Source organism: Ovis aries, chromosome X (genome assembly GCF_016772045.2).
Source record: "Ovis aries strain OAR_USU_Benz2616 breed Rambouillet chromosome X, ARS-UI_Ramb_v3.0, whole genome shotgun sequence".
Classification (NCBI taxonomy): domain Eukaryota; kingdom Metazoa; phylum Chordata; class Mammalia; order Artiodactyla; family Bovidae; genus Ovis; species Ovis aries.
This window is the reverse complement of record NC_056080.1, coordinates 102527400-102545539: the sequence shown is the minus strand read 5'-3', so window position 1 is coordinate 102545539 and position 18140 is coordinate 102527400. Positions and strand designations below refer to the sequence as shown.

Genomic DNA, 18140 nt, shown 5'->3' with positions numbered 1-18140 from the left:
AACTCATTTTGGAAAGCCAACCAAGGAATTAATGTGTGAATGGCAAGCAGGCATATGTAATACTTTGCATCTACATCGACTGAATTCAGATTTTCTGAAAGTCGACAGAGAAAGTGAATGGCCTAGAGAGAGGAAAATCAACATATGCAATGTCATAGAAACCACAAATGCACCCCAAGTGGTGATTAACAGAAACTCTGCAATAATTGCTCATGCCCATCTATCTTTAGTTATCCACTACCTATCCACACCCCTTATTGCGAAAAGTGAAGTGAAAGTGTTAGTCGTTCAGTTACGTCTGACTCTTTGTGATCCCATGGACTGCAGCCTGCCAGGCTCCTCTGTCCATGGGAATTCTCTAGGCAAGAATACTGGAGTGGGTAGTCATACCCTCCTCCAGGGGATCTTCCCAACCCAGGGACTGAAGCCGGGTCTCCTGCATTGCAGGCAGATTCTTTACCATCTGAGCCATCAGGGAAGTCCATCCCTTATTGCAACACATGTGAGTTCTAAAAACACTCTTGTTTCCCCTTTAGGAGCACAGCAACTGCACAGGGGCCAGTACCAGCAGAGCGTGCAGTTTGCATTCCTACACAGAGCTCTCAGGTGAAAGGACAAGGGAGAGGAGCCACAAAATGGGTAGATGGAGACACATTTCATGAACTTGCAAGAGTCTGCTCCTAATCATATGCATATAATGCTTCTGTTAGTATCAGTGGAGATGTTTTTAATTCTGACAGGGCATCACTAATAACAGTGCCCTTACCTGTCAGTGAGTGCTACTACTATGTGGCTGTCATTGTGAGGTTTTTGCTTTATCTTGATAAACCCCTTAGTCCCTTTTGGACTCTGCATCAACTTTGGCTGACCAATGAGATGGAGGTCAAGCCGTTGCAAACTCTCACAAAGGATAAAAGGAACCCACTCCAGTATTTTTGCCTGGAGAATTCCCATGGACAGAGGAGCCTGGTGGGCTACAGTCTATGGGGCCACAGAGTCGGACATGACTGAAGTGACTTAGCACACATACACGCACAGAATGGTTTTGAGATGGCTACCATATTGGATGGGTGGCTAATTAAAGGTTCTGTGTGTTACTGGTTATTAAAAATCACATACCCCCAAACAGTCATTTTGAAATGATTCTGTGGTGCCTGGTTTCTGTGCAGATGGCACTTCATCCTAGAACACTATAGAAAGCATTACAAAACACTACAGAAGGCTCTAGTTTTGCTTTTTTGCAACATCTAAATATTGAATGATTTTGATCTTTTGGGTAACTTTTTTTGGGAGGAATGGTTTCGTTGTACTTTACAAATTATACATTTGAAGTATTTTAAATATTTTACAATTTCTTAGTAACAGATGTAAACCTAACAATAAAACTGCCCATTCTGGCTAGATAAGGAAATGTTTCAAGATATTTTAGCTACAATTTTTAGTGTGAAAATACAGAAATGGCAAGGTCAGTATTCAACCACAGCAGCAATGAACTAGAACTTGAGAGTGTAGGACTGCTGTGATTTCACAAAAACATGTAACAGACAGTACCATATTAAAACCTAAATACTCAGAAAATGTTCAGCTATATCATCCAGTTGCTTGTTTCTTTCATAGTCACAATAAAAAACACTTTTCTTTTCAGATTAGAAAAAGTTGAGAATTTTTGTACAAAACCTACCAACACTTGAAGCGGGTGCCATGCACAGTATTGGCCCTGGACACCATGCAGAAAAGCGTGAAAAGTAAAGAAAAGAGATATTTCATTATTAAAGCTTTATTGATAGAAATAATTTTTAACTAGAATGATATTCCTGGCAATATTAATGAACCAGCACATGCATATCCAGTAATCTCCCATGCTCACAATTTCAGCTTAAGACCCCAAACCCAGGTGATCAGAGTAATTCTTGGATTCTTAGGTATAAAAATGAATGTTGATTTTTTTCTTTAAAGGCATTAGCTCAACTTAGTTATATGTTTATTTTGGACTAATACATCCTAAGTGATTTTTATTATGAAAGGGAGAGTTTTAATTTATTACATATATGATTTTCAAAATATGCACAAAGATCTGGCAGCTGGTGCCAGCAAGTTCTACTTAGGGCACTAATCTACTATCATGCCCTCCCCACCTAGTGATCAAGGACTTTACTGTGAACATATGGCAAACAGGATTTTCATCAAGGGGGGCTCTCTCAACCTGACAAGGTTTTATTTTGCCATAAATTAAGGGGAAAGGGATTCTTCTGACAGTTTTGCTTATAAATCTAGATTTTTAAATTAGCCAAATCCAGCTCAAAAAAGTCTAAAAATTGTGTTTTTAAATGGTATCATGAAGAACTATTATGGTTAGTAACTGGACAGAAGTTAAGATTTTTATGGCTTCTTTCAAAATTAATTAACTGATTAATATATCAGTGAATCAATGGGTTTCTTTAAGTCCAGGCATATAATACTATTATATGATGTTTATTTTAAAAGACTATAGCTTAAATTTTTCTTTTCAATTCTGTACAAAACTGTTATACTAGTAAATAAAGTTGAATATAGGAGCTAATAAAATACAATGCAAAGTATTAGGAAAATGTGATAAACTTCCATATATTTTACATTAACTGATTTAAGAGCAGAGGCTAAAACTCCCTGTTTTATACTGTATTATATAAATACACACTGTATTATACTATATATATATTGTGTATATATATATACTGTATTATTCTGTAATCTAAATTTAAAGGTAGTTTTTTTATAACTATCTTTGGCATATCAAAGACATATAGACTACCTATTTTTGCAATGCTGAAGCTCAGAAACTTTTTTGAGAGCAGACCACTGCCTTTGAGAGTGATACCTAAGAGTCGAAGAATTAGTTTAAGACTGAAACAAGGGAATCAAACATGAAAAGCAAAAATTAAGAAATGCTCAAAAGAAAAATGCTGACAGGGTTTCCTAGTTTGATTTAAAAACCATTAATTTTCAGGAATCACAGGAAAACAGTTTGCTCTGTATACAAACAGACTGAGCATAACTGCGTTGTTTTATTTCTAATCAAAATACCCATTGACCATCCTCACATAAAAGTTCTTTGAAAGCTGGTATAAACTGTATTCATTCACAATACCACTCAACTTACAGGGCCCAGCCCCATTCTCACCTGTAGGAATAAACTGTGGCTGCGGCTGCGGCTGCGGCATCGGCATGTTAGGCAGAGCCTGTTGGCAGTGGAACACATTGGGATTAAAGACTGGGGGGGCACAATTGACCTTTTCAAGTGCCGATCTCTTTGGTATCAGTTGAAGTGCACCAGGCTGTAGGCCCTGTGAGGGAAGGATAGATTAATAAGTAGTACCAAGGAAAGTAAAATATGTACTCAGACCAAGCAAGCAGCAGTTAAATAAAGTCTGGCCTGGGAACCCTTCGCAAGGGTCACCATTGAGCAAGGTAACCAACTAAAGAGATGAAGTCGTTCACTATATGAGTACATACTCAGCCCAAAATAGAAAATGAACATACCAGGGGGGGAAGAAGTTTTTCAGCTTCACTAATTTAAACAAATGAGTGAAGTTGAAAAGGACTTCATCAGGTGGGCAAGATGTGACAGGATGCTGTTGACAGCAAATAATCATTTAAAATTAACACTGACGGTTTCTCAGGTGGCTCAGTTGGTGGAGAATCTGCCTGTCAATGCAAGAGACACAGTTCTGATCCCTGATCCAACATGCTGTGGAGCAACAAACCCAAGCATCACAACTACAAAGCCTGTGCTTTAGAGCCCAGGAACTGCAATTACTGAAGCCTGGGCACCCTAGAACTTGTGCTCTGCCACGACAGAAGCCACCGCAATAAGTCTGTGCACCACAACTAGAGAAAGCCCGCATGCAGCAACAAAGACCCTGTGCAACCAAAAATAAATAAAAATTAAAAATAAATAAAACTAACATCTAAGGCATGCTCATCTATCCACCTATTAAAATGACATTAGCAGAAGCAACTTATTAACAGGAAAGGGATTTTTGCCAGTTAAAATTCTGATCTAAATCAAGGAGATAAATGGCATATAGGTGAAATAAAACAGATGTCAGTAGATCTGAGTCTGATTCTGTAGCTCCAAAATCCCAAATTCAATTTATACAAGGATTTCAGGTCCAAATCCTATAACTGTATATTTCCCAACTCATGTGTAAGGAAAAAGCAAATGAATGAATCGCCTGCACCATCCACCTCACCTAGAAACCATAGTTAGCAAAATGTATGCAATTCTCATTTATTTATAGAGACCCACTGTGCATTTTGGTATGTACCGTTTGCTTTTGTTAAGACCTTGTAAGGTTGAATTTAAGGTAAGAGTAGTTTTACTGTGTTAAAATCTTCCTTTCATGTCTACAATTCTTCAAAATCCTACTGTGCTTATAATCTTCAGTCAAACTTGCCCCTGGATCAGATTCACTGGAGAAATTGGACCTGACATTTTCCCCTCTACTAACTGCAGAGTACTTTAAAAACATGTCCTGGCGACAACTGGGCATGCTCCAAATTCTTAAGGAGATGGGCACATTTATGCTGAGTACCTAGCCTTCCATATGCCAAAGAGGGCATGCCATGACCTCCTTATTCCTGTGCATAAAGAAGGCCTAACAGTATCTCTACTTGTATTTGGGAAGTTTATAGCGCCTCTTCAAGTCTTTTATATGCATACAAGTTGCTTTTAGTGATTTCAACCTGACCATGAACAAGAACAGGGTAAAAAAAAAAAATCTCCCTTTCAAAAAGCATTTCAACTGTGAATCCTTACAATACAGAAAGTTTAAACTTCTTCATGCAACCTCCTTTGTTTAATCTTATCTCACACAAATTCCTATGGGTAAATGCAACTTTAACCTTTAAGACTCTGCTCTGATGACTCAGAAAGGCATTTTATATTGATGTTCAAAAATACCAGTTGAAGGCCTATTATATAGTATATTTAACTCTCTACATGGAAATTTCGGACTGACATATATATCTACCAAACACACCAAAATCATCAGAAATAGGCACATACATATGAAAGCCCCATGACTGAGCATGGGACAGGTTTACCAAAGCGCAGCCATTACTCGTACATCCCATGCATATGAGAGAAGCTTTATGTTTAGGGGGCAAACTGTATTTCCTCTTTATGCCACCAACAGAAATAACTAACAATTGGAGGCTTAAATTCTGCATTGATATTCTGGATACCTTCCTATTTTCATAGCTAAAAATTCCCGCATTCCAAAGAATTTAAGCCAAAAAATATGATGAAGTCTTTTTTTTTTTTTTTAACATTCATTCACAGATTCTGCTGTCCAGATCAAGGGAGAAAATAGTGTTCTATGTTGGTACTCAGCTCTTTCACAAAGTAGTTGGTTTAGTTCTGAGAGAGCAGGGTTACTGAGAAAGAGGAACAAGTCCAACATTGGTGCTGTGGCCTCAAAGCTGTCATCTGTGAGAAAAGTTTGGAGAAATTTGGGGTATTTGGCTTAGAGAAAAGACATGAGAATCAGGTTCCTGTGAAATAGAGATAGACATTTTTTGGTAATAAAGTAAGTGTATGTTCCAGTTAACATGAGAAAGATTTTAACTTAGTATGAGGAAAACCTTCTCAATAAATAGGGATGCCTGAAAATAAATGTATCTCTCTTATGAAAAGGCAAGATCTCTGTCATGGGCTTCAGGGTCATAGAGGGGATTTTTTTTCCACAGCTAGGAAAAATGAGGTTTCCTCAGAATGTTGTCCCTTATTTGGGTTATACCCTATTATAGGAGGAAAGGCTCAGGATGTAAAAGAAATAGATAGCTTACAGCCTATCAAAATAATTGAAAACTATGACAAACCTAAGTAATCATAATTCCTATTTTTCAGCCTATCACACCATAGCGTTATGCAAGTATTTTTTCTACCTCCTATCTTACATAGTTAAGTAGAACTGACTTTTCTCCAAAATTTACTTACTATGGCAACTCAATAGTCAGGCCTCTTCTCCCAACCATATAGAAATCCCACCCCCCCACCCCCACCCCAAGCCTTGCCCGGCTGCTGCCTTAAAATCAACCTGTGGGAAATTAGAACTTAATTACCAACTCATCCTCCAAGTCCTCTGTTTTTGAAAGTTACTAAGGATAGTACCAGTCAAGTGCCCATCTACGTGGCTCACAGGATATTAAGGTTAGTTAGGCTGTACAAATCACTCAAAAATAATTTACTTTTTAAGTTGTATAATTTACTCTTTCTTAAAAAATGGGAGAAAAAGCACAGTAAGAATCATTAGGAAAGCTTTTAAATAATTACCGTTAGAAACTTTTAGTGAATTAGAATAAATAGGTTCTCTCCTTTCCAGTTTATATCCTGGGAGATTCATTTTAAGGTCTACTCATGACTATCCAAGACTGTGATTCCAGGGTATTAGACCAATTGAGGCATATATGAATCATTTATCCCCCAACAGAGAGTCGACAAGTCCTGGCCTGTTCTTACCATTGCAGTGGCAGCTGAATGGTTCATCTGGTAATGAGCTGCTTTGAGTTTGGCTTGCAAGTGCGCAGGAGGATGAAAATACTTGCATTTCTCCCGGGAGCATCGACCTTTGATGTAATCCATGCAGATGGTCACAGTATTATCACTTGCCTCAATCATGGACACATCAGTAGGGTGAGCATAGCGGCAATCATTCTCACCACGGGTACAATTACCTCGCTGAAATTCACGGCAAACCTCAAAGAAAAAAAAAATCACATTGACGCTTGGAAGGTTATTAGTTTTTATTTATTTTGCCAGTGAATATAAGAGCAACAGTACACATTCTTTTGTCATCTATTTAGGAAAAATTTCAAAAGTTGAAGGATAATGTCAAGCCATAGTCACTATGAGACATAAACATAAACAAAATTTCTCTTCCAAGAAAGATAACAATCCATTGTCCCCAAAGGAAGTTTGTCAGCTTTCCTTACATTGAAATGACAGTATTCTTGAAAACTAGGTTTCCCTGGTGGCTCAGCAATAAAGAATCACCTGCCAAGACAGGAGACGCAGGCTTGATCCCTGGGTTGGAAAGATCCCCTGCAGTAGGAAAGGGCAACCCACTCTAGTATTCTTGCCTGGAAAATCCCATGGACAGAGGAGCCTGGTGGGCTACAGTGTATGGGGTCTCAAAAGAGTTGGATATGACTTAGCAACTAACCAACAACAACCAATTATTGAAAACCAGTTTTTAATCCTCCACTTGATACACAGCCTAAAGTGTAATTAGCTATATTTGCAGGAGGGGATTTTGTTAAGGGCCAAGATATGTCTTTATCACACAACAATGTGCTTTTTACAAGCAGACTTGTGAACCATGACTAAGGGACATGCACAGATTCCAGTCCAATACATGGCCAAGCATTTGAGGAGTTGCCAATGGAGCTGACTTTGTAAGAAACTGACTAGTTATTTATTTCACCTTATGAAAAAGGACATAGTTTGAAGGATTTCCATAAATCAAAAAGCTGTTTACAATTTTCTTTTAGTTTCCTTTTCTTAGGTATAAGGATATTCTGATCTAGTACATCATTCTTAATATGGAGAAACAGGTTTAGACTCTATGAGACTCATTTACATTCTGCATTCATAGATAGTTAATGGGTCTTTTATTTTCAGTTTGATTATTCTAGCAAGTAGAGATCCACCAGTGAATACAGACTGTAATTCCAGACTGTAAATCTGGAGCATGCCCACCAGACTTTCTGTGCCATAGCAGAGGAGACATACAGTCAGCAGCCGGGCCAACTAAGACATTGTTTGACCTACTGTACAACCGTGCACTTCATAACAGGGTAAAGTTACAGCAAAATGTCTAATACTTCTTTGAGATTATATTCCAGAAGCTTAAAACCCAGATATACTTATTTAAAGCATTCAAGACACCAGGTTCTTGAAATGTTTATGCATAAGGTTAATATCTACCCTTATGAGTATTCATAGATTTCTACACAAATTACCTCCAGTTTATCGGAACGTATCGGTTTTGGACCAACAGCCCCCGGCAGTGGAAGAGGTGGGTTTCCAGAAATCAGAACAGGTGTGTTTTGTACCAGTTCGGCGGGGACCAGGCCCATCCCAGGATGATGAGGTAAGTAAGGATTGTAAGCCATGGCAGGATTAGCTGCAATCGCAGGATTCACAGGAAAAGAATTCTGTATGTTTAAAAGAGGAAAAAAGGTGTTAGAGGTCAATAGATTATTCCTATTATTACACAAAGAAGCAGTCTTTCAAAAAGCGTAAGCCATATCAAAATTTACCACTGTATCTTCTGATTTTAGTCTCATATTAATTCCCATATAAGAGTTCCTTTTAAACCTACAAATCTCTTTGAGTAACAAACTTACTGGTAAGCTGATAAACCAAGCCACATAATTTTAACAGTTATGAGTTAGGTAAATCAAATCGCACTGATGGAGTCTGTTCCAAACATGTTTTCCCTAGCACTTCCACTTTGACCTAAAAACCTTTGTCACCATCGATATCATATATGTGGGCAATCTGAAGGCCCCATTCATTTCACTATCCTCCTTTCTCTTCCTGGCAGTACTGCTTTGCTCCAAAGCTTCTGGTCCTACCATGGTTCCTACCTGCCCTACCGAACACTTGCTTTTCTTCCTGGCCCACTATCAATTATGAAGACAAGCAAAGAGGGAGGAAGAAAGGAGTCAATTTTAAAAGGTGAGAGCTTTAACAACTTCTTGCTGTCTACCTAAAAGGAGATTGGTATGGTCATTTTTTTTAAAGAGGCCTTATTTTACAAACGAATCTGACTTGACTAGCCTTGTCTTTATCTAAGGGACCAGTTGATAAGCACAGTTTAAAAGAGGGTACTAAATATCCTAAATAGCATTCCTATTAGGCAGGGAGAGATAATAGGATTATAAGGTACATACACTAGAGTATAACTGGTAAAAGTCTTGGAAATGCAAAAGGATATTACTGGGTTTTTTAATTTTTTAACAGTCCTGATCTCAAAGAGTGTGATATATATATTGTCTTTATTATCTGTTATGAAATATAAATTTATCACTTTACTGTGCTGTTTTCCAGTTTGTTCCACATGGGAACATCTTTTCTTCTCAATATGGTCATAATTTCTTTGATAGTTCTCTTGCCTCCCCTACAGCACCCAATATACATAGTGAATGACTGATAAAATCAATGACATAATTTAAAAATATATGTAAACATTTTAATAATGAATAACAAATCCTGGTTAAATGTAGTATATTTCTAATAGTGACTTTATAAGGTAGGTGCACTGCGGTACAACTGGTGATGTCTCATGTATGACTAATACCATGTATTCTTGCTTTCTTTTTAATTTCTTTCACTAAAAAAAAAAAATCTGTTGTACTGTCGAGCTCTGCCCACATCTTGTGCTAGATCACAATAATAGGAACAGTTCTAAATGGAGGTAGAGTAGGACTCTGTAGAGTATGAAGTGAGGGACAATCTATATTCATGCTGCCACCCTCTAGTTGGAGTTGAAATTTTCACCAGCACAGCCTTCTCCATGAAACCCGTGTTATAAACCACATTCACCCTGGAAGGAAGGGTTTCCCCATTAGCACTCTACCTGAAGATGAGCTTATTGTTTAGTCACTAAGCTGTGTCCAACTCTTTTGTAATCACATGGACTGTAGCCCTGCCAGGCCCCTCTTGTCTATGGAGTTTTTCCAGGCAAGAATACTGGAGTGGGTTGCCATTTCCTACTCCAGGGGATCTTCCCCACCCAGAGATTGAACCTGCAGCTCCTCTGTCTCCTGCATTGCAGGCGGATTCTTTACCACTGGGCCACTTGGGAAGACTTCAATGAGTTTTGTTTGTTTAGTTGCTAAGCTGTGTCCAACTCTTTGCGATCCCATGGACTGTAGTCCACCAGGCTCCTCTGTCCATGGGATTTTCCAGGCAAAAATACTAGAGTGGGTTGTTATATCCTTCTCCATAGGTGAATTTATCATTAGCTAACTAGCAAATTAGGAACAACAGAAAGAGCATGTCCCACCTGCTTCCAAACTGGTAAGACTCATCACAGTAACTAGAGAAGGCATGGTGGCCAAGAGTTTTAAGAGGAAAGGGGTGACACCAAATGACAGGATACTGAAAGAGGAACTCCCCAGGTTGGTAGGTGCCCAATATGCTACTGGAAATCAGTGGAGAAATAACTCCAGAAAGAATGAAGGGATGAAGCCAAAGCAAAAACAATACCCAGCTGTGGATGTGATTGGTGATAGAAGCAAGGTCCGATGCTGTAAAGAGCAATATTACATAGGAACCTGGAATGTTAGGTCCATGAATCAAGGCAAATTGGAAGTGGTCAAACAGGAGATGGCAAGAGTGAATGTCGACATTCTAGGAATCAGCGAACTAAAATGGACTGGAATGGGTGAATTTAACTCAGATGACTATTATATCTACTACTGTGGGCAGGAATCCCTTAGAAGAAATGGGGTAGCCATCATGGTCAACAAAAGAGTCTAAAATGCAGTACTTGGATGCAATCTCAAAAACGACAGAATAATCTGTCTGTTTCCAAGGCAAACCATTCAATATCACAGTAATCCAAGTCTATACCCCAACCAGTAACACTGAAGAAGCTGAGGTTGAACAGTTCTATGAAGACCTACAAGACCTTTTAGAACTAACATCCAAAAAAGATGTCCTTTTCATTATAGGGGACTGGAATGCAAAGGTAGGAAGTCAAGAAACATCTGGACTAACAGGCAAATTTGGCCTTGAAGTACGGAATGAAGCAGGGCAAAGGCTAATAGCGTTTTGCCAAGAAAATGCACTGGTCATAGCAACACAGGATAAGACTCTACACATGGACATCACCGGATGGTCAACACCGAAATCAGATTAATTATATTCTTTGCAGCCAAAGATGGAGAAACTCTATACAGTCAGCAAAAACAAGACTGGGAGCTGACTGTGGCTCAGATCATGAGCTCCTTATTGCCAAATTCAGACTTAAAATGAAGAAAGTAGGGAAAACCCCTAGACCATTCAGGTATGACCTAAATCAAATCCCTTATGATTATACAGTGGAAGTGAGAAATAGATTTAAGGGACTAGATCTGATAGACAGAGTGCCTGATGAACTATGGACGGAGGTTTGTAACACTGTACAGGAGACAGGTATCAAGACCATCCCCATGGAAAAGAAATGCAAAAAAGCAAAATGGCTGTCTGGGGAGGCCTTACAAATAGCTGTGAAAAGAAGAGAAGGGAAAAGCAAAGAAAAAAAGGAAATATATTCCCATTTGAATGCAGAGTTCCAAAGAATAGCAAGGAGAGATAAGAAAGCCTTCTTCAGCGATCAAGGCAAAGAAATAGAGGAAAAGAACAGAATGGCAAAGACTAGAGATCTCTTCAAGAAAATTAGAGATATCAAGGGAACATTTCATGTAAAGATGGGCTCAATAAAGGACAGAAATCATATGGACCTAACAGAAGCAGAAGATATGAAGAAGAGGTGGCAAGAATACACAGAAGAACTATACAAAAAAGATCTTCATGATTCAGATAATCACGAGGGTGTGATCACTCACCTAGAGCCAGACATCCTAGAATGTGAAGTCAAGTGGGCCTTAGAAAGCATCACTACAAACAAAGCTCGTGGAGGTGATGGAATTCCAGTTGAGCTATTTCAAATCCTGAAAGATGACGCTGTGAAAGTGCTGCACTCAATATGCCAGCACATTTGGAAAACTCAGCAGTGGCCACAGGACTGGAAAAGGTCAGTTTTCATTCCAATCCCAAAGAAAGGCAATGCCAAAGAATGCTCAAACTACCGCACAACTGCACTCATCTCACATGCTAATAAAGTAATGCTCAAAATTCTCCAAGCCAGGCTTCAGCAATAAGTGAACCATGAACTTCCAGATGTGCAAGCTCGTTTTAGAAAAGGCAGAGGAACCAGAGATCAAATTGCCAACATCCGCTGGATCATGGAAAAAGCAAGAGAGTTCCAGAAAAACATCTATTTCTGCTTTATTGACTATCCAAAGCCTTTGACTGTGTGGATCACAATAAACTGTGGAAAATTCTGAAAGAGATGGGAATACAGACCACCTGACCTGCCTCTTGAGAAACCTATACGCAGGTCAGGAAGCAACAGTTAGAACTGGACATGGAACAACAGACTGGTTCCAAATAGGAAAAGGAGTACGTCAAGGTTGTATATTGTCACCCTGATTATTTAACTTATATACACAGTACATCATGAGAAACGCTGAAGAAGAAGCAGCACACGTTGGAATCAAGATTGCTGGGAGAAATATCAATAACCTCAGATATGCAGATGACACCACCCTTATGGCAGAAAGTGAAGAGGAACTAAAAGCCTCTTGATGAAAGTGAAAGTGGAGAGTGAAAAAGTTGGCTTAAAGCTCAACATTCAGAAAACTAAGACCATGGCATCTGGTCCCATCACTTCATGGGAAATAGACGGGGAAACAGTGGAAAAAGTGTCAGACTTTATTTTGGGGGGCTCCAAAATCACTGCAGATGGTGACTGCAGCCATGAAATTAAAAGACGCTTACTCCTTGGAAGAAAAGTTATGACCAAACTAGATAGCATATTCAAAAGCAGAGACACTACTTTGCCGACTAAGGTCCGTCTAGTCAAGGCTATGGTTTTTCCTGTGGTCATGTATGGATGTGAGAGTTGGACTGTGAAGAAGGCTGAGCGCCGAAGAATTGATGCTTTTGAACTGTGGTGTTGGAGAAGACTCTTGAGAGTCCCTTGGACTGCAAGGAGATCCAACCAGTCCATTCTGAAGGAGATCAACCCTGGGATTTCTTTGGAAGGAATGATGCTAAAGCTGAAACTCCAGTACTTTGGCCACCTCATGCAAAGAGTTGACTCATTGGAAAAGACTCTGATGCTGGGAGGGATTGGGGGCAGGAGGAGAAGGGGACGACAGAGGATGAGATGGCTGGATGGCATCACCGACTCGATGCACATGGGTTTGGGTGGACTCCAGGAGTTGGTGATGGACAGGGAGGCCTGGCATGCTGTGATTCATGGGGTCACAAAGAGTAGGACTCGACTGAGCGACTGAACTGAAGACAGACCTTATCAATTTGATGATTCAGGGTGTCTCAAAATTAGCAAAAATCTCAAATGGTAAAATCACAGAACCAAGAAGAGCCATTATTATATTTTGTAAAGCTATTCAATTAAAAGGAAAACTGGCAGATGAGTGAATTTTCTAGATTACAGAATTATTAGTCACTAATAAATACTGATCAATTAATAATATTTAGTAATAGTGAACATGTAGCAATGCTTCCTATTATAATAGCTCTGAACTTCTGTATTTTTTTCCTTGCTTTTTTGGGGAAAATTTACCGGTTAACCTGGAATATATTTTAACCTTCTTAGGTTTGTTATATGTTCCAACTCATGAAAACAAGCTGTAAATTAATTGACAGTCTATATAAATAGTGCAAGGGGCTGCTGAAAAAGTTTAGGGTTTGTAAGTTTATACTGTATCATATTTACATTTTAAAGTTAGCGTTGTAGATTTTACAATCATTTCCTCTTTGGTATAAACTTGATTCTATAATGCTGTGTATTGAGAAGAAGTAGGTCTTTTTTTTTTTTTTTTTAAATTTTCAACCCTTGGGCACAGCTGGAACTCCTGAGTTTCTTATTTATTTTCAAATGGACATTTCTGTTTTTCACCACCACCTCTGCCCCAGGGTAAGTATTCCATTTTCATGAATTTGAACATTCAAGGGATTAGCTTTATTTAACAGCCACCTGTTATCAGGCAGCCGCAAGTTCACACATTCAATTTTAATAAGCAAATTTAATCCTTCCTGTACCTGTCTTGCAGCCCTTGATGTAAGTTGAGCTAAACATGAACCAATCTGTGGGGTAGTCTTAATTTTAAAGAAAAAGGTACCTAACAGGTTGAATCTGATTTCTATATACAGCCCAAATCGACCAGGCACTTAAATATGTTTCAGATATTCACTCAAGCCTACAAATCATTTACTAAATATTTGAAAATATGAGAAAGCTTTTCTCTTAGAACAAAGGGTATGGATTTTCACCTTTCTTGAATCTTATAAAACCAACAAGAATGAATAAAAGATCACCTAGAAAATTATTTATCCTCAATGTGTCTTGAAGTATTAGCTGCTAGGTTAGGAATTCGCACAAGGTACTGGTTACTTGCATGTGTGTTTGCTAGTCGCTTTAATCATGTCTGACTCTCTGTGACCCTACGGACTTAGCCTGCCAGGCTCCTCTGTCCATGGGATTCTCCAGGCAAGAATACTGGAGTGGGTTGCCACGCCCTCCTCTAGGGGATCTTCCCGACCCAAGGATCAAACCGGTGTCTCTTATGTCTCCTGCATTGACAGGCAGGTTCTTTACCACTAGCGCCACCTGGGAAGCCCCAAGTACCTAGGAACTATCAGGGCCTTAGGAAATGCATTCTGAAATTTAGCGAACTGTCTCTAGAACAGTGGCATCTAATCTTTTTCAAGTCCCGAACTTCTCTGAGAGTCTGATGAGAGCTGTGGACCCTGCCCATAGAAAAATTCATATAGGTACAAATTGTGATCTCAAGAAGTTCAAGGACCTCATGAAACTCACCCCTGGGTTATGGAGTACTTACTGTTCAAGAGCTTGTGTTCCAGGGTAATAGTTGGCAACCATAGCCCCTAAACCAAATCCAGCCTGCCCTGTTTTTGTATGGCCAGAATGGTACAAGTGGTTTCTCTATTTTTATTTGTAGTTGATATACAATATTGCATTAGTTTCTGGTGTACAGCAAAGTGGTTCAGTTTTATATATTATATGCAAATACTTTGAAATATTATTTCCCATTTTGGTTTATCACAGGATATTGACTATAGTACCCTGTGCTATACAGCAGGACCTTATTGTTTATCTACTCTAGTTATAATAATAATAGCTTGCATATGCTAGTCCCAAACTTTCAATGCAACCCCCTCACCCATCCTCCTGGCAACCACCAGTCTGTTCTCTGTATCTGTGAGTCTGTCTCTGTTTCACAGATAAGTTCATTTGCGTCACGTTTTACATTCCACATATAAATGATATTATATGGTATTTGTCTTTCTCTTTCTGACTTCCTTTACTTAGTATGATAATCTTTCAGTCCATCTATTTGCTGTAAATGGCATTGAAAAGTTCATTCCTTTTTATGGCTGATATTACATTATATATATATATATATTCTAATATATATATATAATTAGCTTATATATATATATGGGGTATTATAAAATAGCACTGAGATGAACATAGGGCTGCATGTATCTTTTCAAAGTTTTATCTGGATCTATGCTTAGGGGTGGTATTGATAGATCTATGCTATTGTTGTTGCTTAGTCACTAAGTCATGTCCAAATCTTTTTTGACCCCATGGACTGTAGTCTGCCAGGTTCCTGTGGGCATGGATTTCCCAGGCAAGAACACTGGAGTGGGTTGCCATTCCTGCTCCAGGAGATCTTCCAGACCCAAGGTTTGAACCCGCATCTCCTGCACTGGCAGGCAGATTCTTTACCATCTGACCCACCTGGGAAGCCTGTGATTGATAGATCATATGGCAACTCTCTATTTTTTAGATTTCTGAGGCACCTCCATACCATTCTCCGTAGTGGCTGCACCAATTTACAACCCCACCAACAGTACAGGAGGGTTCTCTTGTCCCACATCCTCTCCAGCATTTGTTATTTTCTATATTGTAATATCTCATAACACATGAAAACTATATGCAATTCACGTCTCAGTTTCCATAAATAAATTCCACTCTGCTCACTTGTAGACCGACAGAACGAAAAGCATGGATATCTGTTTTTTCTCGTTACAGAAAAACCTATGTAATATCGTCAAATCTTGTCTCTTGTCCCACAAAGGCTGACCTATTTGTTAGTCATTTAGAGAAAATTTTGCTCACCCTCATTCTACAGGATTCAAAAATATAAAGCATTCAATTTCTGAAGTAAAGCGCTAATTATATAAAAATCTATGGATGTGAATTTCATACTTGTAGCAAGATTACACAAATTGAAGAAGTTAGACTTTAGAAACAAATACTGGTGGATTCATGATGATGTATGGCAAAACCAATACAATATTGTAAACTAATTAACCTCCAATTAAAATAAATAAATTTATATTAAAAAAAAAGAGAGAGAGAACAAAGAAACTCCACCAAAATAAAACATTGCTCGGTTGAAAAAAAAAATAAAGTGTTCACTAAAATGTTTTTTTACATAGTTACTAAAATTCACATTCTTAACTATTTAATTATAGAATAATAACTACTTGATGACTAAGAATGGGGAGATAGATGGAATCCTGTAAAGGAAAAATTTTAGGAGCCACTGCATTTTGATCTTAAAGGATTCTGAAGCACCTTTGAATAATAATACAATTCAGTGAAAACCGATGCCTCAAATAAATATCTCTAGTTTACACAGACATCTTAGGAACATTGATTTATTACTTAAAATGAGTTATTCCTCAAGGTAGTATAAGGAAATAAAACCTAATAACAGCCCAGATCTCTTTATAGTAACTTGAATAATATCCAGTGTCAGTCACAATTATTGTTGGATGAATCCAAGATACTTAACTCACTTAGGCTAATCCTGGCCTGAAGTGAACATTATAATTGAGGCCTTCCCTCTAAGCTCCTGTCTAAAGGTGGACAACTAAACATTTTCTTTTATAGGATGGTAAACATTTGGTAACAATTTGTTGACTTGATTTTAATGCCAGAAATATAGCACTCTTAACTTTTAGCGCTCATAACATCTTATCACTCATTTACAAGCATTTATAGAGTATAAAAAGCAGCCCCTTTCACCATCACCATGCAGATTTCTATCCTTGGATCCCAAAGCACAATGAAATGTATCATTTTCATTTTCATCAGACTTTACTAGATGTTCACAAGGAGCACAACTGACTAATTTTGTTTTAGTTTTTCCTTGGTCATCTCCACACTCTTTGACTGGTGTTATGGGGACACTAACGGAGGCCCACATAATCTCCAGACTAGTTGATTGCTCCCTCAGTAATTGAGAGTGAACTTTATAAACAGATGCAAGCTGATAGTGGTGTTTATGTACTAATCATACTTGCTAATAAATAAGCCACTGTGGCTCAAAAGAGAGGAAGAAAAATACATTCAAGAATCAAAAGTGAATAGTTATCCTCAACTAAACCTGGCTTTTCTGACCTTATTAATCATGGAAGTCTCCAAACAAGGGGAAGCATTGAAGGGAGGGAGGTAGGTGAAGGATTGATAGATTATTGTGGGTATAATAGGTGTAAAGTCGAGCAAACAAGAGGGAACAAGTTATGGTTTGGATCTCCCTATAAGTGCTAAGAAGCTGTAGAGCAGGCCACAAATTATAACCAACAGCATAATAGCAGGTGATTCCTAGCGAAGGGTCTGGTAAAAGGGTAAATGACTTTTTTCTTAGTTGGGGGGCGGGGAGGGTGGATTTTAACTTTGTTACCGAGACATGAACAAGAACTGCCCTAAAAATTATTTGTTGCTAAATCACTGTATAATAACATTAGCAATTCAATTAACTTCAGTATAGCAGTAGGAAAGAAAAAGTATTTTAAAAATCAAAGACTACTTAATTTTAACAACAGGCATGAGAAAAAGGGTTTGGGGGGAGGGGAAAATACCAAGAGCTGAGAAAAGCAAAAAGGCCACAGAAAGCCTGGAGACTAGAGATATCTCAATGCAAATCCATGATAAATGGATGCAAGGGGTTATAATTATCAGCGGTTTAACAGAGCACCACTACCACCAAAACAACACAAAATTAAACAAAACCTTTCATAGCTCATATAAAAAAATCACTCTACAGAGGAAAAAAAAAGCTCAAAGCTATAATAACACAAAGGATCAGGTAGAAGTCAGAAACTAAGGGGATCACAAAAAAATTAATCCATCATCTTATTATTTAGCGCTAGATCATATATTCCTAGGGGATAGAGACTATTTCTAATTTACCTTTTTATCTGTTTCTTACTCTTTTAAATGCCTGGCATGAGTAGACACTCAAGAAATATTTAGTGA

At 38.3% G+C, this 18140-nt stretch overlaps 1 protein-coding gene across 16 annotated transcripts in view; it reads right to left on the bottom strand.

Annotated features, from left to right (window-relative positions):
- MBNL3 (muscleblind like splicing regulator 3) overlaps positions 1-18140 on the bottom strand; it is a 128789-nt gene that overhangs the window by 11135 nt on the left and 99514 nt on the right. For 10 of the 16 annotated variants that reach the window (XM_042242571.1, XM_060408413.1, XM_060408410.1 and 7 more), the window contains 3 exons: positions 8005-8199; positions 6503-6739; positions 3161-3323 (listed from right to left, as the gene is read on the bottom strand). In XM_042242571.1, the coding sequence (XP_042098505.1) occupies positions 3161-3323; positions 6503-6739; positions 8005-8199 (595 nt within the window). Of the gene's footprint in view, positions 1-1681; positions 1718-3160; positions 3324-6502; positions 6740-8004; positions 8200-18140 lie in introns of all 16 variants that reach the window. The other 6 variants (XM_027962953.2, XM_027962955.3, XM_060408412.1 and 3 more) reach the window with 1 other exon arrangement.